General features: G+C 37.6%; 2 protein-coding genes across 3 annotated transcripts; both read left to right on the top strand.

The window, feature by feature from the left end:
• Positions 1-550: 550 nt before the first annotated feature.
• Positions 551-6123, top strand: LOC117329038 (glutenin, high molecular weight subunit DX5-like). 2 transcript variants are annotated; one of them, XM_033886726.1, is made up of 3 exons: positions 551-623; positions 3916-5728; positions 6078-6123. In XM_033886726.1, exon 2 carries the CDS (start codon positions 4980-4982, stop codon positions 5538-5540), a length of 561 nt encoding a protein of 186 aa, XP_033742617.1. In that variant the 5' UTR covers positions 551-623; positions 3916-4979; the 3' UTR covers positions 5541-5728; positions 6078-6123. The 2 variants fall into 2 exon arrangements, with proteins under 2 accessions (XP_033742617.1, XP_033742616.1); XM_033886725.1 differs by lacking the exon at positions 6078-6123 and having other exon boundaries at positions 3916-5837.
• Positions 6114-22848, top strand: LOC117330051. The gene is made up of 9 exons (XM_033888271.1): positions 6114-6257; positions 8446-8581; positions 8885-9046; positions 9836-9949; positions 11293-11495; positions 11849-12011; positions 14200-14313; positions 19298-19419; positions 19794-22848. The coding sequence occupies exons 1-9, from the start codon at positions 6114-6116 to the stop codon at positions 19929-19931; spliced, it is 1296 nt and encodes a 431-aa protein (XP_033744162.1). The 3' UTR covers positions 19932-22848.
• The last annotated feature ends 458 nt before the right edge of the window (positions 22849-23306 follow it).

The raw sequence follows: 23306 nt of genomic DNA, 5'->3' as shown, positions 1-23306 counted from the left end.
CCTTCAATATGGTATCAGGCTCACAACTTATCAATCAGCTCTTGTATTTCAATGCCTCCATTAGGGATCGAACCCAGGACCTCTGGATTACTAGTTTTACGCTCAACTGATCATAAGCTAAAGAGAAGTTCTCCAAAGCCAAGAGGTATATTACCACTAATATTTTAAAAGGGTTAAATATATTACATATATAGAGCCAAGAACACAGCAAGTCTGAATCTAGGCTTGTGTCACCAAATGATAATTAATTATATATATAGCACTATAAAGAGTACAGGTTTTTTGTAGCTGTGTAGCCATGCAGGCAGCCAATACCTTTGTCAATACTGATTCTGTAGTCTTTTTTTAGCTGGTATAAATACTGAAGTATTTACAAATTTCCAATCAGTCCAGGTTTTGTCTCTCTACAGAGCACACTTGTGATAATGTATTCAGTTATGTGTAACACAATAAGCATAATATTATATAAGAAATAAGATGAACCATAATATCATATCTTGCATTGTTCAGTCTTTTATGTATCTGTACATTAAGGAAAATTTTGGTTACAGGTATACTGGAAATGCCTCAGATGTAAATAATTACTTCAATGTCATGGAAGACTTATAGTTCAAACACTCACTGTAAGTATGATATGTGTGAAAATAACCTATGTACCAGGTCAGTGTTACTTACAGTATTTATATCAGGTAATTCTGATAATATACATCAAATGCAATTGCACGCCCGACATGATTCAAGATTTTCCTGTAAGATCTAATTATTTTATTTACTCTTCCATCACAAATGGTTAAAGAAGATCTGCTTTCAAACAAAACTATATAGACTAACACTTACACTAACAACTAGAACTGTCCCCAGGATGGCTGACTAATACCCCCGCAATCTGCATGAGTCAATGGTGAATTGGAGCTGTTACTTAGAGGCTAACTAAGATAACCCAGTAATATAGTGATCAGTTGCCATAGCAACCATAATTTTGAAAAAAAAAAGTGGCATGCACATCTACACATGGTCCTCTATATTTGTGTGAAGTTTCATCGAAATTGGCCATTTAGTTTAGGAGGAGTTGTCCGGACAAACTTAAAGTTATGGTTCTTATCGGAAAACCTGTTTATAGTGACCAGTTGCCATAGCAATCATAATTTTGAGAAAAATAAAGTAGCATGCAAATCTACACATGATCATTAATATTTGTGTGAAGTTTCATCGGAATTGGCCATCGGTTTAGGAGGAGTTGTCCGGACAAAATGCGTCTACAGACGGACGGACGGACGGACAACCTGATTCCAGTATACCCCCCTAACTTCGTTGCGGGGGCATAACTAACATTCCGTTTGTAACAGGTGCACTAATCTACAAGTGACTATTGGCTTGATACTTTTTTTATTACACCCATGATATATCTTTACATATTATTCATAAATTGTAAAAACTATGTTTATACATTTTCTTTTTAAATCTTAATACTAAAGAATTCTGAGATGTAAAATGTATAAAAGTATTATCAATATGTGCAAGTCATTATGGTATATATCTATTATATATCTTCAACTCCTCTAAATGGTTGGATGCCAGTGAGTCAGGTACCCCATTCACCCATTTATAGCTATATATAGATATAGACAGTAGGGGTTTTATTCTACCAGACTGTGGCTCACACATTTGGGTTAATGTTGTCCTTACATCTGAAAACAAAATTCACTGTATATTAACATAAATGTGTATTATATAAACAAAATTCACTGTATATTAACATAAATGTGTATTATATTCTATCATTTCCCTATTAGTTCTACACATTTTTATAGTCATGTGGATTCGGTTATTTGGTACGTATCGTACCCAAATAATCTTTTCTGATACTTTCACCAGTTCTTCTATACTTACATTTTGTTACCTACATAGTGATCATTGACCAACATGAGGTACAACATTAACTGGGTTGGTAAAACTGCCCAGTGCATGCATGCACTCCATTACTGCATTTTATTGTACATGATGTACTAGTTTCTTTAGCATACTCATGATCAGAAACAAAAGAAAAGTGCTGTCCATGCAACCTTCCAAATATTCATTTGAAACTATTCTGCAGTGTCAAAGAGGTCTTAATTGCCAATTCTTCTCATTTCCTGATGATTTCAGGAATTTTTAATTTGACTGCACTTTTCATTATTATACGTATTATAGTTGGTAGTACCAATGGAAAGGGGGCCGCACGCGGTGGCCGAGTGGTTAAGGTGTCCCGACACTTTAACACTATCCCTCCACCTCTGGGTTGTGAGTTCGAAACCTATGTGGGGCAGTTGCCAGGTACTGACCGTAGGTCGGTAGTTTTTCTTCTGGTACTCCAAAAACCTGGCACCTCCTTAAATGACCCTGGCTGTTAATAGGACATTAAACAAAATAAACCAAACCAAACCAATGGAAAGGTCTTATCATGAAACACAAGGCTAGGCCTGATCTTGTATGGTTAACATAATATACTGTGGCCAAGGTTTATAGTAAATGGAAAGTCTTGTCACAAGAAACACACACCTGTACCATCATTGTTCTTCTGAATCATTTTCCTTTGTGCCCTTTGGGCTGGCAAGATAAAACTTTAGTTGAATCCATTTCCTTGATAATGATTCAGTAGGCCTCATTAGTACTATAGAAAGCTATAACAAAACTGTGCACACTTTAAACTCATAATATAATTTGCTTGTCTTTTATTTAAATTAATTACGACCAAGTGTAACAATAGTAACATAATTGTTGCCTTGATAATTCTTAATCTCTTCATGTGTATTAATCATGCAGTTCAAACATTAATGTATCAAATAATAGGAAGTCTATCTAGGGGTATATAGCGGTTGAATGATTTAAAAGAGTCAGCAATGTACCCTGTAGTATAATAAAATACCAGATAAAAATAGTCACTGTCCCATTTACCTCTGTATGTTTCGTATTGTAAACAACTTTATAAATACTTGAATTGATATCAACAGTATATGCCTGAACCATATTACACATTCCGTGAACTTGTGTTATAAATAGACTGCATGTGATCATGATCATGACTAATACGTCCAACATGGAAATCCCCATTAGTTTCCCAAACGGAAAATACCAAGTTTCCCAAAACTCAGTACGTGAATTTGACAAAAAATCTGCAATTTCAACTTTCATCTCATTTGAGTATTTGATTTTAAACCATGTATATGTCAACAGCTGTACACAAAAGGTGAGTTTCCCGATATACAGCTGTACATGTATATACACCAATGTTATTTAAGGTCGGGTATATAGTTAAAACATGGTTTTTGATAATTGAGTCAATAGTCTTAGCATAACAGAGCTTATTTGGTCATATGATCTATATATGACAATGTGGTTGTGAACTCTCGCAAATGTACAATGTATATTTTTAATACTTTAAGTGAAGATATACAAAAATGCTATGTATGTCATTAACAAAATCTTGTCCTACCTTTCAAAGGTAATTATTATTGGAAATTTAAACTCATTTTACACTACAAATTGAATATAAGGCTGAAATCATATGATTTTTCAAATTATTTTAATTTATTGATAATCAATAACCGAGTGCATTAAACAATTGGCTTTACCTTAATGTTAATTATAAAGACAATTTATTTTTTTCTAAATATCGTTTGCAGCTATTTGTTAACTCTTTCAACCCTAAGAAACTTTAATGAACTCTGCCATCCTTTCATAATTTGAATTTCAATATGGTCAGTAAGGGATGAAAGGGTGAAATGATAATTCTTTATATTTTTGTAAAATAAACAAAACATTTGTTAGAACTAACGGTATGCATATCTCATATATGAGTGACAATACAACCTTCAGGTTCAGAACAATGGATACTGAGGTTCCATATGATGTGTAAAAGGGAAATTTGTGTTACAGGGAATTCCAGTGACAATGTGGAATGCGAGAGAGGCAAAGGATACAAAAACAAAAACGAATGCTTATTTAAAGCATATTTCACTGCAAACTTGTGATAAAAAAGGCAATGCAAGGAACTCAATATCCCAACAAGCAAACAATATCCCTGTTGTACGTGCATCTAAACCACGTCATAATGTTCGTCAAAATGACATAAGAAACGCTTGTACAAAACACTTGACCAGAGAGTGTGACCATTTCTCTAGTGAAGTCCATGTAGACAAACAACTGGATGAAAGACCTGAGGCAAAGTGCTTCAAAGACTGGAAGAAAGAACAATTAAAAGTTACTGGAAATCAAGTTACAGAGAAGTGTGACTTTTCCAAATTGACATTGAGGAAACCTCAACTCAGACAAAATGAACTGTTAAATGAGGTATCTGAGGTTAAATGTTATGAAGACCAGAAGCAGAAAGAATTAAAAGTGAATGATCAAGAGAAGAGTAACTTTTTTAAATTGACTTTGAGGAAAGCCCAAGTTAGATTGGACTTTCTAGAAAAATATGAAAGTGAAAAGCTAAAAACTTTACTCTCACCAAGTCAAAATATTGAACATGTAAGCAGATCTGATTTGTTTACCCAGTCCCCACAGTTAATACCATACAATCAAGAGCAGGTTGTATACATGATGCACTCAGAAAAGCCCTCGTCAGGATCTTGACTACCATGTACAGCCCCCAGAATTTCAGAAAGATAGCGGCTTTCAAGGAAGCAATGCTGCACCAGATCAACCTCAGGCAAATGCCAGTGACCCAAAAGAAAGTTTTTATGACACCTATGTGTCAGATGGAAAAATACATTCTCCAACAGGTGAACAGAATAGGGAGGAGGAAGAAGTCCGGCATATCGAAGACAGACAAAATGTGGAGGTAGAGGAGCAAACTGTGGAGAGAGATGATCCACTTGAGGAGCAAATTGAGGAGACTGTTGGAGGAAATGCTCTCTCAACCCAATATGAATCTGTGGAAGGTGCTCAAGCTCTCGAACACTGTCAACCAGAGGACATGTTGTATTTAACAGCTACAAATGAGAAATGCTCACATTATCCTGTTGACATCAACTCTCTCACAGACCTCTACACTGACGGAGATAGTTATAATGATGGTTCTGGTAGTCAACACGATGAGGATAATTCTTCTCATGAGAATGAACAACCGAGGCTATCTACACAAGGAGAGCAACCAAGGCTATCTACACAAGGAGAGCAACCAAGGCTATCTACACAAGGACAACCAAGGCTATCTACACAAGGAGAGCAAACAAGGCTATCTACACAAGGACAACCAAGGCTATCTACACAAGGACAGCAACCAAGGCTATCTACACAAGGAGAGAAATCATGGCTATCTACACAAGGACAACCAAGGCTATCTACACAAGGAGAGCAACCAAGGCTATCTACACAAGGAGAGCAACCAAGGCTATCTACACAAGGAGAGCAACCAAGGCTATCTACACAAGGACAACCAAGGCTATCTACACAAGGAGAGCAACCAAGAGCACCAGAAGAATTTCAACTATGGCCTCCACAAGGAGCTAAAGCAAACTCACCAACACAAGGAAAACAATCAGGATCTCCGCAAGTAGCTGATCAAGCATGGCCTCCACAAAAAGATTTAACAAATGTGTTAGAGGCAGGGCATCAAGAACAACTGTTGCAGCAGTGTTCACATGAGGTTAAAGGAGGGGATAAAGATCTAGCCAGACAGTTCCTAACCCGTCTCAAGAACAACACTAAATTACTTTCATCACACTGTGGTGTTATAGTGCGCAGGGTAGGTGTCCTTATCATGGATGTGGGACATTACTTATTATGAATACTGGAAAATTATAACTGGACTAGCTACTGAACTCGACTCAGTAATTATAATCAATCATAAAATGTCTGAACAATAACTGTTGTTTTATGTAATGAAATTTTTTTCTCTCTTTAAAAACCAAATCTTATGATCTACATTTAATATCTATTTTTGATAAATTCCACAAGATCTGATCATGACGTTTTAATCTTCATGGTTTACAGCACTTCATTTTGATGTTTACACTTGTAAACAGCTACGGCATTCTTTTTGGACACTAATAATGATTTCTCAATAACGATAATGAAGGCTGTTTGTGTTTCAGGAACTACAGACAGTGGTTGATCGAGGACCAGGGGGTATGTTTACATCTAGATCTGGTTGCAGAGGCCAGTATATTGTGTTGTCTGAGGAAGGGAGTGGAGGTAACGGCATTGTTCACAAGTGTCAGACAGTTATAGTAAATGGAGACCACCTAGAGACACGGGAATTTGTGAGGAAAAGGGTAAGATACAAGAATATGAGGAGTTTCAGTGCAGCTTCATTAAGACGGTAGACTAAGAATTGTAAAATATTGATAAAGCTGATTTTTACTCTTTTGTCTATAGTAATATCATGTATGATTTTTGTTTTATTCAATACCTGGAGTGGAAGTTGAGCACTATATTTTGCAATAATATTTCGATACATCATTATTTGGACTGCATATCATTTTCGTGCAGTTTGAACATTGCAAATTGGACATAGAGCACACTGGGGTATTATCGACCACTGGGTATTATCGACCATTTGTCTTATTAAAGCTTGATAAAAGTCGTAAGAAGATTGTCTTGTCATTCAATCGCTTCTATCACTCAGAATACTCCCTTCGGAATAACTAGAGGTTTTTCGTTAGATTTCTGAGCCTTTAAACTCCTAATGGATGACATTGTTGAAACTGGCTAGCGCGGGTCTTTCAAAACAACGTAACGTTACGGGATAATTTAACTGGAAAGGGAAAATGAAAGTGTTTTTTTTACTATTCACAAGCAGATAGTCTGACAGTTTTTATTGTATGAACTGTATATGAATGATTATTTTGAAGGTTTTTATGAAAAATGGGATAGTCATGTCAGCTACAAGAAAAATGGGATGGTCGATAATACCCTGACGAAAAAATAATCGCAAGGTATTATCGACCGCTGACTAAATCGAAAAATAAAGGGGAGTTCCGCTTGTATGATTTGACATTATAAAGGTTATATATATATTATTGACTCATTAGTAAACTATCTGTACGGTAGTATAATGGTTAAAAAAAGAGAAAATAAAGTGATAGTTCCGCGAATTTGTTTTGCAATTTAATACGTGTTCGAATACACTCACCGGCACGTATTTCATTTTCTCTGTTGTAATTGATCAATCAGAATTAAAATATGCCTTGGAATATAACCAAAATAACCCGTATATTCAAAATCAAATTGATAATTTGATGGATTTAAGCTTACAATAAAAGGATTTATTTATTAGATTATATCTTTTTTAGATACACTTGTGTTTATAATTTACCAGAACAGTCCTTAATGAATCAGATACAAGCTTTAATCCCACTTTAACATAATTAGCATAACAACAAAACAATTGAAAATAATTAGCAACTGGTTACGTATCAGATTGATGATAAATATCAGTTCTGTAGTTTATGGTAGTAGATTCCATGCAGCAACCATGCAACTCTCATAAACCTGAATCGGGATACAGCTATTCAGGCATACAGGTTCCGGTGCGACTTCTGTTTGTAAGGCCCATATATAGCTTGAAACAACTTACATTTTGTATTTTGTTTCCATAGTTTGTTTTCGGCACCCTATACCACCTATACATTTATGTAGTTACAATTATGATTTTAAAAGAAGATTTGTATATGAACAAGGAGTGTGTTAGAGCTAGTTTGGATGAAAATATTGTCGATAATAAAAAAAAATTATACTATCAATTCTTTAATAAGTTTTCTTACGGTCGATAATACCCGGAAGTGGTCGATAATACCCAGCATATATTGTTGAATAACACTGAAGGTTATCTCAAGGTCATAACACGTCTGTGCATCCAGTTGGTCAATTAATATGGCTCGTCAATGAGGCTATCGGATCATCGATGTTTGAGCAGTATGTGACAGTGCAACTCTCGGATGCAGTGAATTTACCCTTAAATGGCCGATAATACCCCAGTGTGCTCTAGTGTAATATATTCCAAGCACAAATTTATTAAGTTTTAACATTTTCTTATGTTTATTAAGCATTTACTATCAAATGCAGGCAAGTTAATTAAACGTAATTTTTATATCTAAATTGGTTTCAAAGCCATCCCCAGGTAACAGTCTAATACTTTTGATTTGAAAGCCATCTCAGGCGACTATCTTACAGTGACTCTTGGTTTGAAAGCCACCTCATGCAACAGTCTTACACTTTTTGTGTTTTTCCCAATAATAATAATTCCTGTCCAACAAAAATGGTTTTGAAATGCCATTCTGAAAAGTCTGAAATGACTTTACAAGATCCTTCTGTATAAACATGTTCATGATGTTTTATTATGACATATTCACCATCATGCTCACCTGTACATTAAAACATGTTCAGTGATGATGCCATTATGATGTCAGGGATCAACAATGGCTGGAATATTAAACCTATGTTTATATTTTTTACTTTCAGATGCCAATCAGTACATTCCATGAGCAGGAAGCTAGGGTGTACATTGACTATGGGGCACAACTTCCCCGGACTCTTGAATTCCTGGGGATAGTTAGAAATATGAACCATGTTGACATGTTTCTACAGTATGCAGCAGGTAAAAGTACTACTTTCTTTCATTATGCATTCTTTTATGTATACACGCATGCCCATTGAGAGGTTTGGCATGGAACCCCATTGAATATTAACTACGTATATTTCTATTTCTCTGGTAGAAATGATGAAAGAGAATATACGGAAATTCTTATTTAAAGATGTATCAATTTCTTTTCTAAAACAATGAGATGATTAAATGAACAGGTATATGTATGTTATGTCTAGATCTGTTATAATGCACCAAAAGTTAAATGAAATCTTTCTGGCATGCTGAAGTTTGACTAATTAATGTTTCTGCCTGTAGGAGGATCCCTAGCTCAGTGGATACAGAGATGTCCCATTCTAGAGACAGTAGACAGTGTTGGCCGAGACATTATCTATAACCAGATGATTAGTATCATATACCATCTACTGTGTTGCACTTCAGACTTCAACAAGCTGAAACTTGCACACTGTGACATCAAAGGTGAGCTTAATCTATGTGCTAGCTGGCTTATGGAAACATTAAATTTAGGTTAGCTATACGCCAATTTAGGCCCAACATGTACATAACACAGAGATAAGGAAGAGGGTGGGTGTATAGTAGAAATATGAAATTACCTGTAGCAGATTTTATTTCACTTGAACAAACGTGATTGAGTAGGCTTAAATTTTTTATCATATACATGCCATTTATTATTATCTATGTCTGTGGAACCAGAGGTGGGTGCATGGGTGTATATGAAATTTGATCAGTTAATTGGTATGGCCTATATATAGCTACTTAATACAAGTATAACACAAACATGGAGTACAAATATTTCAAAGGTGAATTACATCTGAACAAATTCATTACAATTGCTAATCACAACGTTAACTTCACACCTGCAATTACAAGCATCAACATATGGACACATAGTACGTATATTAAATAAACACAAATTTGTACCTTCTACAATATTTTTAAAAAAAGTTTCATTTATGAGAATTCATGCACCAAGTTAATTATATAACTTGATTTAACTCCTTCCTCCAGTTTACAATAGATAAAACAGAAATTGCCAGGAATCAGAATCTGAAAAACAAATCTCATCCTGAGGATGATTAAAGAGCATATGTAGACCGTTTAGATATCTCCATTTCTATAATTACATTATAATGCATATGAAAAAGTACCCCAATTCCTGGGTCTAATTTTATGAGTTACATATGTTTTTGCAGCCACAAACTCCGCCCACCATTATTTGCCTCAGTATCAATGTGTTTGTGTTAAAAGCTTGGAACGTCCTGTTTACAACTAAAGATTGCAAAGGAAGCTCTGTGGTCCTGGCAGATACAGGAACAACCAAGGTTTGGCAGGACGTACAGCACTATGGTATACATAAACTAGGTGAGGTCTGTAGATTAATTTTCTTTGGCTTGGAATAATTGAAAATTACGATACACACATTCTCCCTCATGAAAATTTCAAACAGTTGGCAAGAATACATATATATACAATTAAAGTGTGAGCATGCAAAATTGCCTTACAATTTTTAAATCCAAGATGTGAGAATTTATAATTACATTTTATACATACCTCCAGAGGTGATGTGGCATACAAAATGCAGCTTGCACATCGTTCCTACATGTACTTTTGAGTTACCACACTGTCAGATCTTTCAGGAATTATTTTCCACTTATATCATTTGGAGTTACATTGTACTTTGCCTTAGTTGTTATTGTGCGATATCCTTCGTAGAGATCATTTCAACTTGCAATTTGGCATAGCACATCCAATCCATCTTTATTTGAATCATTTTGCTTTTTACTAAATGTGGACCTTCCAGCAAAATCAATTTGATCTTTCAATAACAATTTTCCATCTACTTCAGGCATGACACATCCGGTTTAAAATTACTTTTTGGCTCATTTTGATCCAAATATGAATAGATTTTATCCTTCAAAGAATAATCTTTCCATTAATATGGCATAACACATCCTGTTTTGAAATCATATGGCGCCTATATTTTGTTCATTGTGATTCATAATCCAAGAATAATTTCCCATTGTCTCCAAATCTCAGGAATTCTTCTGCCTTGATGATTAGCTGATGAGATTGCTATCTTTGATTCAATGATTCCATTAATTAACAATTTGGCTCAATAATTCAATACAAGAAACAAAAGTTTGGTTTATACTGTTAGAGCAAATAACAATTAAAAGTATCGCTTTTTGTAAGAAAAGCCATTTACTGAACAGGAACCAATTTTTGGTATGTGACACATTACCCAATTTAGGTGAATCCAAGTACGTGGGTATGTAGAGCCAGTGTTCAGAAGTGTAGGAGATGGATCGAGCCCTGACAAACTTTTTTGATGATGTAGGTGACTGAATTTTGGCAGGTGAAACACTGCCTCATTTAGGTGAACCCATGCCCAAAGTATATATATGTAGTGTCAGTGTTAAAAAGTGTAAAAGATGGAGTCTGAAAAATGTTTTTTTGTTGAAGGTCAAAGATCACATTGTAGGTAAGAGTGACCTGCTATTTCTGTAGAAATGTACGAAAGATAAGTGAGAGATACAGGCTATCTGCAGATCTTGCTAATATTTTACTGACCAAAACTTAATAAAAGCTGGTGGATGACCATAGAGTAATACTCAAAATTTCTATGACAACATCTCTATGAATATCTTCCTGAAGTCCCTTTTCACAAAGAACAATTATCACAGGACATGTGCGTTGTTTTAAAGATGGAACCGTGATCTTCTGTTCACCGGAGTGCGAGGAGGTGTATGCATGCCCAGAGGATTTTCTGGACCTTGAGTTGTGCGACGCTTGGGAAGTAGGAGCCATCATATACCACATCCTGACTAGGCAGTACCTGTGGGTAGAGGAAAAACACAGGTTTAGAAGGATATATGCAGAAAACTGGCACAAACCTATGAGAAACTATGTATGTATTTGTACAGAGTAATCATATTTTGTAAATCAATTTATTTTTCAAAATTTTTAATCTACAGTGGTGAAATTTGTTCTTTAAATACTGAAATAGCCAATGTTTTGCCTAAATTAAGCATTGACATTACATCGGTGATATATAGTGGATGATTTTCCAAAATAATGAAAGAAATACATCTATAGACACGGGAAAAATATTTTTTAAAAGATTTGTTTTTGTAATTCACTATTTATTTTAATACCAACATTATTTTTTCCTCACAACAGCAGCAATAATTTTCTTTATCAATATATTAAACTGCTATCTAAACTGATTGCATGCACATGTTATTTTAATTAATACCCCAGATTATGTCCGAGGGTTGGAGGGTCTGCGAGCGAATTAATGATATTGATCAATCTCAGCACCGCCTCATCTCCCCACTAGTGATGGTGCTATCTTGCCTGCTGGAGTATGATGCTTCTCTGAGGAAAACAGCATCTGAAGTGCTGGAATTACCTTTGTTTTCGGGTAGGTGTGAGTTTGAGATAATTTTCTGATCAACTTTACAAACCATCCTTAGAATAGAAATTATGCATGTTGTGATCACATCAAAGGCCTAATGTTCTAGTATATGTGACACTAGGGGTGTTCATTTAGTTGACCAGTATTGTATACATATTGGCAGCTGAAAACAGGAATATACCAGTGATCTATTTGAAAAAGGTGGATTTATTCATGTTAATTAAACATCAAAGATGTCTTCCTTTACTGATTGTGGCCTGAGCTTGGTATGTTTGACATGAAACCAATCAAATGCTTATAACAATGAGTTCTGAATTAAGTCATGACAAGGAGATATGTAAATGATGTAGGGAGTGGAATTAGCAAAATTTTTGCATTTTGCATTCTCAAGAAAATAAAAAATTCAAGATGGCAACTTTTTTGCCATTTCCCTTTCTTAATTTGGTCTCAAAACTGCATAAAAATGCCCAACTAGAAATCAAAGTTTATAACCTATTAGTACTCCTCCAGAAAGTGTGATAACAAGGATTATACAGTGCAACTTCCGAAAACCGAACCTTCTAAAAACCAAACATCTCTGAATACCGAACGAATTGTCATTGTACCGAATTGGTCCTTCTTTATTATAGTATTAAAAAAACTTCTAAATACCGATCCCTCTGAATTCCGAACACCGGACCGATTTTTTGTCCGGTTCCTGTTAAAATATACCAAAAATTACTTCTGAAAACCGGCCTTACCGGAGCGATTATGACACGAGGTCAGGCCAGTCAACCGTGAAACAACACCTGTGATGGGTATTGTACATCTGTGACGGGTATTGTAAGAAGCCTAATTGTCCCTGGACCTACGTATACATGTAGGTGATTTGTACAGGTATCCAATATGGGGGCATTATGACGGAAGGCCTAGTGTATAATAATGACAATTATGAAACAATGCCACACTTCATTGAAGCACGTCGGTTCGTTTATCACTCAATGCAAGTAGAGCTAGAAGCCTGAGTTTCGCATCTAATTTATATGAGGCACAAAAGGGGTTGTTTTCGGAAATGAAGCCCGTGATGTTTTTTTAGACAACAGCAATGTCGAAAATACGACCAATTGTAATTGATATTGAAACAAAACATCTTCACACCCTTTAATAAAATATTTCGTATCAGGCTATCTGCCCCACCCATCCTCATGATGAAGCTTAACCAGATCAGAGACGTATATACCTGATATACAAGTCTCTGACCGGATGTAACAAAATGTAGGTTGATCGCAAAGTGCAGTTGTACTTGTAAAAATACTGTTTAAAACTATAGTTATAGTCATTTGCCTTTCTTATATATTCTGCAATATATACATTGATTAACTTTCATAATAAGCATATTATTCAGACAAACGAAATTGTCTACGTACGTACGTGCCGGTTTGTAATCGGGTACATTCTAATAAAACATCATCCGACCAATTATATCCGGAATTCGACCAGTTATTTTTCGATCAACTTCTCCAAACCGATCCCTCTGTAAACCGAACAAATAGTCATGTCCCATGCATGTTCGGTTTATAGAGGTTCCACTGTATAAGGGAAAACAAATCCGATGGACAAATGGTGACTTTAGTGTAATTATATATAACTGTTGTAGATACATGTATTAGTGCTAATACACTGTTGACAACATATGTTATAGTGTTAGTGAAAGTGTTTCTTGTAAATTATTATACTATTTTATATAATTTATAAGTTAGTGCATGCATTTGTGTACATATACCAGATTACATTACTCAAAACCCAAGTATGTTTAAGGTGTTTAGGCCTTATCATAATCTGAAGTCATAGAAGATTGATTTTTTGACTGTTAGTAAACATCAAGGTAAATGGATTATTACCATGACCTCAAAATAAGAAATACTAATTTTAATACACTGTCTACATTATAGTTCAATAAAATGTTAATGAATGCTAACATTCCAATCAGTTCTCTCCTAGCCAAATAATTAATTCCAAATCTTATATGCTGGTCTCCTGACCTTATCACAGGAAAAAAACAAAATCTCAAACTTAATATATGATATGAAAATCATTAAAACAAGTACTGCATGTAACATAAAAAGAATCACAAGAAAGTTTACTTTACAAGAGGCAATCCTCCTGCTATAAATAATTATAAGTTCATAATATCATCTTTTTTTTTTTAATTCAGGAACTAGACAAAACCAAATTCCGAGTACTGCAACAGAGCTAGAGGACCCATGCGATGAAGTGATTTTCTCAATACCACAGTACACCAGGCCAGGGAAGGGTAGACGTTTCCCAGGTATGACTATACAGTACCAGGGCGGGGAAGGGTAGACCTCAATACCACAGTACACCTGGGAAGGGTAGACCTCAATACCACAGTACACCAGGGAGGGGTAGACCTCAATACCACAGTACACCAGGGCAGGGTAGACCTCAATACCACAGTACACCAGGTCGGGGAAGGGTAGACCTCAATACCACAGTACACCAGGTCGGGGAAGGGAAGACCTCAATACCACAGTACACCAGGGAAGGGTAGACCTCAATACCACAGTACACTTGGGAAGGGTAGACCTCAATACCACAGTACACTAGGGAAGGGTAGACCTCAATACCACAGTACACCAGAGAAGGGTAGACCTGAATACCACAGTACACCAGGGAGGGGTAGACCCCAATACCACAGTACACCAGAGAAGGGTAGACCTCAATACCACAGTACACTAGGGAAGGGTAGACCTCAATACCACAGTACACTAGGGAAGGGTAGACCTCAATACCACAGTATACCAGAGAAGGGTAGACCTCCATACCACAGTACACCAGGGAGGGGTAGACCTCAATACCACAGTACACCAGAGAAGGGTAGACCTCAATACCACAGTACACCAGGGAGGGGTAGACCTCAATACCACAGTACACCAGAGAAGGGTAAACCTCTATACCACAGTACACCTGGGAAGAGTAGACCTCCATACCACAGTACACCAGGGAAGGGTAGACCTCAATACCAAAGTACACCAGAGAAGGGTAGACCTCAATACCACAGTACACCAGGGAGGGGTAGACCTCAATACCACAGTACACCAGGGCAGGGTAGACCTCAATACCACAGTACACCAGGTCGGGGAAGGGTAGACCTCAATACCACAGTACACCAGGTCGGGGAAGGGAAGACCTCAATACCACAGTACACCAGGGAAGGGTAGACCTCAATACCACAGTACACTAGGGAAGGGTAGACCTCAATACCACAGTACACTAGGGAAGGGTAGACCTCAATACCACAGTACACCAGAGAAGGGTAGACCTGAATACCACAGTACACCAGGGAGGGGTAGACCCCAATACCACAGTACACCAGAGAAGGGTAGACCTCAATACCACAGTACACTAGGGAAGGGTAGACCTCAATACCACAGTACACTAGGGAAGGGTAGACCTCAATACCACAGTATACCAGAGAAGGGTAGACCTCCATACCACAGTACACCAGGGAGGGGTAGACCTCAATACCACAGTACACTAGGGAGGGGTAGACCTCAATACCACAGTACACCAGGGAGGGGTAGACCTCAATACCACAGTACACCAGGGAGGGGTAGACCTCAATACCACAGTACACCAGAGAAGGGTAGACCTCAATACCACAGTACACCAGGGAGGGGTAGACCTCAATACCACAGTACACCAGAGAAGGGTAAACCTCCATACCACAGTACAACTGGGAAGAGTAGACCTCCATACCACAGTACACCAGGGAAGGGTAGACCTCAATACCAAAGTACACCAGAGAAGGGTAGACCTCAATACCACAGTACACTAGGGAAGGGTAGACCTCAATACCACAGTACACTGGGAAGGGTAGACCTCAATACCACAGTACACCAGAGAAGGGTAGACCTCCATACCACAGTACACTAGGGAGGGGTAGACCTCAATACCACAGTACACCAGGGAGGGGTAGACCTCAATACCACAGTACACCAGGGAGGGGTAGACCTCAATACCACAGTACACCAGAGAAGGGTAGACCTCAATACCACAGTACACCAGGGAGGGATAGACCTCCATACCACAGTACACCAGAGAAGGGTAAACCTCCATACCACAGTACACCTGGGAAGAGTAGACCTCCATACCACAGTACACCAGGGAAGGGTAGACCTCAATACCACAGTACACCAGGGAAGGGTAGACCTCCATACCACAGTACACCAGGGAAGGGTAGACCTCCATACCACAGTACACCAGGGAAGGGTAGACCTCAATACCACAGTACACCAGGGAGGGGTAGACCTCAATACCACAGTACACCAGGGAAGGGTAGACCTCCATACCACAGTACACTAGAGAAGGGTAGACCTCCATACCACAGTACACTAGGGAAGGGTAAACCTCAATACCACAGTACACCAGGGAAGGGAAGGGTAGAATACAATACCACAGTACACTAGGGAAGGATAAACCTCAATACCACAGTACACCAGGGAAGGGTAGACCTCAATACCATAGTACACCAGGGAGGGGTAGACCTCAATACCACAGTACACCAGGGAAGGGTAGACCTCAATACCACAGTACACCAGAGAAGGGTAGACCTCAATACCACAGTACACCAGGGAGGCCGCCGGGAAGGGCAGATGTTTCCCAGGTATGACTGAAACAAGAGGCCCAGCGGGCCTGTATCGCTCAACTGGTTTCATGAGATATGAAACAAGAATGATGCTTAAGTATATTTGTCGCTGGTATTGCTATGTCAATATATATATTAGGCATTTTATATGGGTACATGTACATTGGTTTTATTTTAATACTAAAAATGCCAAAAGGTGCATTAATCCATGAAATGAAATTGACTTTTGGCGCGACCCCATAGGGATGCTACCACACCAATGTGAGTGATATCCATTACTTAGTTTCAGAGAAGATCTTGTTTAGACCAATTGACCCCTTTTGACCCTGCCCTCTGCCCCCTGGGGGGTCAGCTCCTTCCTTTATACAATTTTGAATCCCTACCCCAATAGGATGCTAATAGTCAAATATGAGCTGTTTCAGAGAAGTTGTTCATATCATTTTAGCCAAATTGACCCCTTTTGGCCCAGCCCCTCAGCCTCCAAGGGTCGGCCCCATCATTTGTACAATTTTTAATCCTCAACCCAAGTGTATGCTACCAGTCACATATTAAAGATATCCATTGCTTAGTTTCAGAGAAAAAGTTGTTGATATCAATTCTGCCAAAATAACCCCTTTTGGCCCCACCTCTTAGGTCCCCTGGGGTCAGCCCTGTCATTTGTACAATTTTGAATCCCTACCCTAGGGGGTTGCTACCAGACAAATATGAGTGATATCTTTTGCTTAGTTTCAGAGAAGAAGTTGTTTATATCAATTTAGCCAAATTGACCCCTTTTGGTCCCACCCCTCGGCCCCCAGGGAGGTAGACCCACCATTTGTACAATTTTGAATCCCTACCCCAAAGCGATTCTCACAGTCAAAATTGAGCAATATATATTGCTTAGTTTCAAAGGAGAAGTTGTTCATATCAATTTAGCCAAATTGACCCCTCTTGGCCCCGCCCCTCAGGCCCCCCATGGGTCAGCCACACCATTTGTACAATTTTGAATCCCCAGCCCAAAGTGATGCTACCAGGAAAATTTGAGTGATATCCATTGCTCGGTTCCAGAGAAGAAGTTGTTAATATTAATATAGCTATATTGACCCATTTTGGTCCCGCCCCTCAGGCCCCTAGGGGGTCAACACCACCATTTGTACAATTTTGAATCCCAACCCTAAAGTAATGCTACCAGGCAAATATGAGCGATATCCATTGCTCAGTTTCAGAGAAGAAGTCGGTATTATCAATATAGCTATATTGACCCATTTTGGCCCCGCCCCTCAGGCCCCTAGGTGGTCAGTCCCATCATTTGTACAATTTTGAATCCCCACCCCAAAGTGATGCTACCAGGCAAATATGAGTGATATCCATTGCTCGGTTCCAGAGAAGAAGTAATTAATATCAATATAGCTATATTGACCCATTTATGCCCCGCCCCTCAGGCCCCTAGGGGGTCAGCACCACCATTTTTACAATTTTGAATCCCCACCTCATAGTGATGCTTCCAGTCAAATAGGAGCAATATCCTTTGCTCGGTTTCAGAGAAGAAGTTGTTTATATCAATATAGCACAATTGACCCCTTTTGGCCCCGCCCTTCAGGCCCCTGGGGGTCAGCCCCATCATTTGTACAATTTTGAATCCCAACCCCAAAGTAATGCTACCAGGCAAATATGAGTGATATTCAGAGAAGAAGTCGGTATTATCAATATAGCTATATTGACCCATTTTGGCCCCGCCCCTCAGGCCCCTAGGTGGTCAGTCCCATCATTTGTACAATTTTGAATCCCCACCCCAAAGTGATGCTGCCAGGCAAATATGAGTGATATCCATTGCTCGGTTCCAGAGAAGAAGTCGTTAATATCAATATAGCTATATTGACCCATTTATGCCCTGCCCCTCAGGCCCCTAGGGGGTCAACACCACCATTTGTACAATTTTGAATCCCCACCTCATAGTGATGCTTCCGGGCAAATAGGAGCAATATCCTTTGCTCGGTTTCAGGGAAGAAATTGTTTATATCAATATAGCCAAATTGACCCCTTTTGGCTCCGCCCTTCAGGCCCCTGGGGGGTCAGCCCCATCATTTGTACAATTTTGAGTCCCCTATCCATAGGGATGCTTCTGACCAAATTTGGTCAAATTCTGATCAGTGGTTATGAAGAAGAAGTCAATTGTTGACGGACGGACGGACGGACGGATGACGGACGGATGACAGACGACGGACGACGGACGTCACTGACGTCCTTCGGACCAGGTGAGCTAATAATGGTCAAGTTTAAAAGGATATCGTCCTAATGTTTCAGGTGTTATAAAACTCTGTAACCCAAACAGGAAATATGCTTTTTAAACAAAAATATCTATTCTGTTAGTCCCACTTTGGTGGTGGAAATGGAGAGAGCTAAACTAATAATTAGGCTAAAGTATATCAAATTCCTGAGACAAAAAATGCTAATTTGACTGCGCTGCATATAGATATAAACTGCAAAATACATCAGTGTCCTTTAATTCTACTTTATGCCTGCAACACCTTTTAATTTGTCGCAGCGACATAAAGTGATTATCACTATTATCGTAGATGTCTGTATCAGATGTAACATTACCATTCAACTTTTACTTAATTAGATACAAGTACTAAATGCAGTATGTTTTTTCCTTCAATTACAGAGAATCCATATTCAAAACTTGTTGTGATGTTTGGACATACTCCCATCTACATCAAGTATTTCAAAACGATTGAGGGATTCCATTTACATCACCTTGCCACCAATTCTGAATTCCAGAAACAGGTATGAAACATGGCGGCTCTTTGAAATCTTGAGTCATGAAATTGTCCATCTGTTAAGTTTAAAATATCTATTTTAAGTATTGCTGAAACAATGCTTTTAAGTCATTGACTGATGATTTTTCCAAAGGCAAGGCTTAATTATGGTTTAGGATGATAATTCCAAGTTAAATATCAAATTTGGGGGATCAGTCTTTTTTGAGACCCACTTTTTAAAAAATAAATTCTTTGTAGACAACAAGGGCTGATTATGTTTTGAGTGCGAGATGAAGTTACTGTACATGTTTGGGCAAGTATAATGTAAGGGTATAGGGGTATGGTCCTATTAGAAGCTATAGTATTTCATTATTTCAAATTTCTTTCATTTGAATTTTTCAGTTGGAGTTACATGTTCCAAATTTTGAGAATGGATATAGCCTTGTGTGTCATACATGGGATACAATTAAAAGGCTGTTTGTTTTAATGAATGTTGGAAACATTCACCAGGATACCTATGTGTACCTTACAACAACCTAACCAAGACCACAGCAACATGGAAGAGACACCATGACCAATCTATTGAAAACCACCAGCATGATCATAACCAGACAGTTCAAAGCCATTCTTTTGCAAAAATCCACTGGCATATGCATGGCTAAAAAAATATTGAGGCATGCAGTTGAAAATTACATGCAAAATATCTTAACTGCACTGGCATATAGACACCAAAAAAAAGACAGTTTAATTCTTAAATAACCCTTTATATATTCAACACAGTACAACTACGGCAGGAAATTCAAATCTTTATCTTCGGCTCACCAACACATAGTGCATATATTTTGCTAATTATTGGATATATAGCACAGTAACACAATTGACGAAGGAAAACCAGTTAACGACTTGTGTCCTAACTGGGCCTCGAACTCACGAAGTACAGCACCCAAGCACCTAGCCAGAAATACTGACAGCTTATACCGCTGCGCCACATCGCTGTGCTTAAAAAAAAGAGGAGGTCACCATTATGGTTGGGCAAGTGACCCTCTGTGGATTAAACCTAGACTGGCCACCAGTGACCCTCTGTGGATTAAACCTAGACTGGCTACCAACACCCTAAGTTGTTTTGTTCAGAATTTCCAAGCTAAATTTTAATACTAGATTATCTGCCCCTAGTTGGAACTTAGAATCAGACATATCCAAGAGACCAAAATCATAAAGCTCAATTTAATTTATAATTTTAATATTCTAGAGACAGGGGGCCAGTCTAGATTAAACCCTAAAGGCCTATTATAGGTGAACATCAACAAGTGTGTGCCACTAGCTGCAAAAAAGCAGTAGATTCCTTATACACTGTATGACATGTATAAATGGAACTTTTCTTCTTGACATGTTAGTTTAGAAGAACAGTATAGACCTGTTCCAAATGATGATTGAAGTGTTCCTGGCATACAGATGTTAAATGTGAATTTATGATTATCATTATCATTTTTTTTAATAAATTGATTTTAATCTGAGTTAAAAAGGACAATTCATGAGGAGTTTCATATTCACCTTACACTGTATATATATGACACTGACAAAATTGACTTAATTTTGATGAATTTGTATTTATCTAAAAAACATGTGGTATTTCATTATCAGAATTATTTTTGTCACAATAATTATTACAGAAAAATTATGTCATGTTTGAGATCAAATGATACAGTAAGTGGTTTTTTTGAAATTGTTGTGTTTGGAGTCTGATTACCTCCCTTCCATTGCTGGTACCTGAGGAGATGGGATAGTAACATACCTATATTGTGTTTGGAGTCTGATTACCTCCCTTCCATTGCTGGTACCTGAGGAGATGGGATAGTAACATACCTATATTGTGTTTTGAGTGTTGTACATTTTCAAACAGTCAATTTTATTTAAGATTAAACTATATATATATATTGAAATTTATTGGAGGTGATAAATTAAGAGGTAATAAATGTATATCTGAATTGTACATTGATATGTCTATTAAATTAATATTGATAAACTGATGTGTATAATAATTAAGTTGATAAGTGTAAATTGATATTGGTAAACTGATGTGTATAATAAGTAAGTTGATAAGTGTAAATTGATATTGGTAAACTGATGTGTAGATACAAGGGTTGATTGATGTGAACATCATATTAAAGGAGGTACTTAAGGATACTTTTTTTAAGTCCTACTATTCTCCGACTATATAAGACTGAGGTAGCACTTTAAAGTAAACAAGACAAGCGGCTGCAGCTTTTGCAAAATGGACAAAATTGGTAAGGGTTAGGGTGAAAGAGTCTGTCATTGCCATAGCTGCCATTCATGATTGTGGCTTTAAAATGATTGAGCATCCACCTTATTCACCTGATCTCACTCCATCAGACTTTCATCTATTTCCGAAACTGAATACAGCTTCAATTTCAGACACACTTACCCTGACATGCAGTGGATGACTTTCAGAACAGTGGCATTGAGGCCCATAAACACTACTGGCAAAAGTGTATATCGACACTGAAGGGGTTTATGTTAAAAAAATAATACAATATGTCCGGCAAAGTTCAAATCCTTCAATATGAGGCTCATAACTTATTAATCAGCCCTTGTACATATTGAAACTGTGTAAATTGATATTGGTAAATTGATGTGTAAATACATATTTAAACTTAGTTGATACAGTCGTCCAACCGGTTATGACAAATTTCTAGGGACCACTTAAATGCTTTCGTCCTATATGGGTCGCATGCATGCACAACACTTGTACACTACGCATACACAGTTTTCAAATCATCATCATCATCATCATCATCATCATCATCACTCACATAGTTGAGGAGCTCTGCTCCTTTCATAGAAATTGATAATGTTGGCCTCAGTAATCTCTTCTGATGTGACATTACTGCTGTCATTATCAAGATATTGCTCAGCCTTGTTTTTATTGTGAAGAGAAGACATAACCCGCCTTCCCAATGCACTTGTTGATAGAATGTGCCGACACAATATGACATGCTTTCACATGACAGTCAATTGCATCGTGTACATTGGCACTGAAATCTTTGTTCCTTTGGTACATGACAAAGGTTATGAAATATGTGGGTTTATATCAGTACAAAGTGTTCAAGCAACTGTGGTACGTTAGTGTACTCAATACCCAGGTTTTTGTCATAACCGATTCATATTAAGTGGATAAACAATATAAGAATAATGAACGCAATTTGCAGGGGATTTAATTTTCATTTGTATTAAGTGAGTTTTTGTATTATCAGAGTTTGTATTAAGTGAGCTTTTGTATTATCAGAGCTTGTATTAAGTGGGATGGACTGTATATGTGTAAATTGATATTGGTAAAATTAATGTGTAAATACATATTTAAACCATGTAGGTTGAACTAAAGGTTGTGTTTCAAATGTTTATAGTGTTGACGACAAAAAGTAATAAAACTTGTATGATACTATAACGCACTTGTTACATTAATACAAGAGGCCCAGAGTGGCTGCATGATATACATATGTTTCCTAGATACCTCAGATCTGTCACTCAGCACAATGCATTGCAGTCAGTACATTTCTTTAATCTTGTATATAGCTTTCTGGTTCTAAAGAAGATTAAAAGCAAATCAAGTTGATACACTCAACAACAAATACAAATTCTGACTTCCTTTACTGAGCATCAATCACCCCTCTGTCCCTTGGGGAATTGACTTTCATTTCATGATGCCCAAGTTAGGATTATTCATAAGACTATATAAATTTGATCAAAATCCCTGTATCCATACAGAAGAAATATCTCAAAAATTCTTCGTTACCCGTATGCATTGTAACTCTTCGGGAGCAGGTCCCTCTTGGCTTTACCTGCATGGGGCCCCACCCCTCCAACTCCTTGGCAGCAGGTCCCTCCTTCTACATTACG

The sequence above is a fragment of the Pecten maximus genome, chromosome 6 (genome assembly GCF_902652985.1).
Source record: "Pecten maximus chromosome 6, xPecMax1.1, whole genome shotgun sequence".
In the NCBI taxonomy this organism is placed as follows: Eukaryota; Metazoa; Mollusca; class Bivalvia; order Pectinida; family Pectinidae; genus Pecten; species Pecten maximus.
Note: the sequence above shows the minus strand (reverse complement) of the source record. Positions and strands in the feature narration are given on the sequence as shown.

Excerpts from the sequence above, each read along its gene's own strand:
- LOC117329038 (XM_033886725.1), top strand. The coding sequence starts at position 4,958 with ATGTTGTATTTAACAGCTACAAATGAGAAATGCTCACATTATCCTGTT.
- LOC117330051 (XM_033888271.1), top strand. The coding sequence starts at position 6,114 with ATGTTTACATCTAGATCTGGTTGCAGAGGCCAGTATATTGTGTTGTCT. Across the intron at positions 11,496-11,848 it reads ACAAACCTATGAGAAACTAT|ATTATGTCCGAGGGTTGGAG; the intron begins GTATGTATTTGT and ends TTAATACCCCAG. Across the intron at positions 12,012-14,199 it reads GGAATTACCTTTGTTTTCGG|GAACTAGACAAAACCAAATT; the intron begins GTAGGTGTGAGT and ends TTTTTAATTCAG.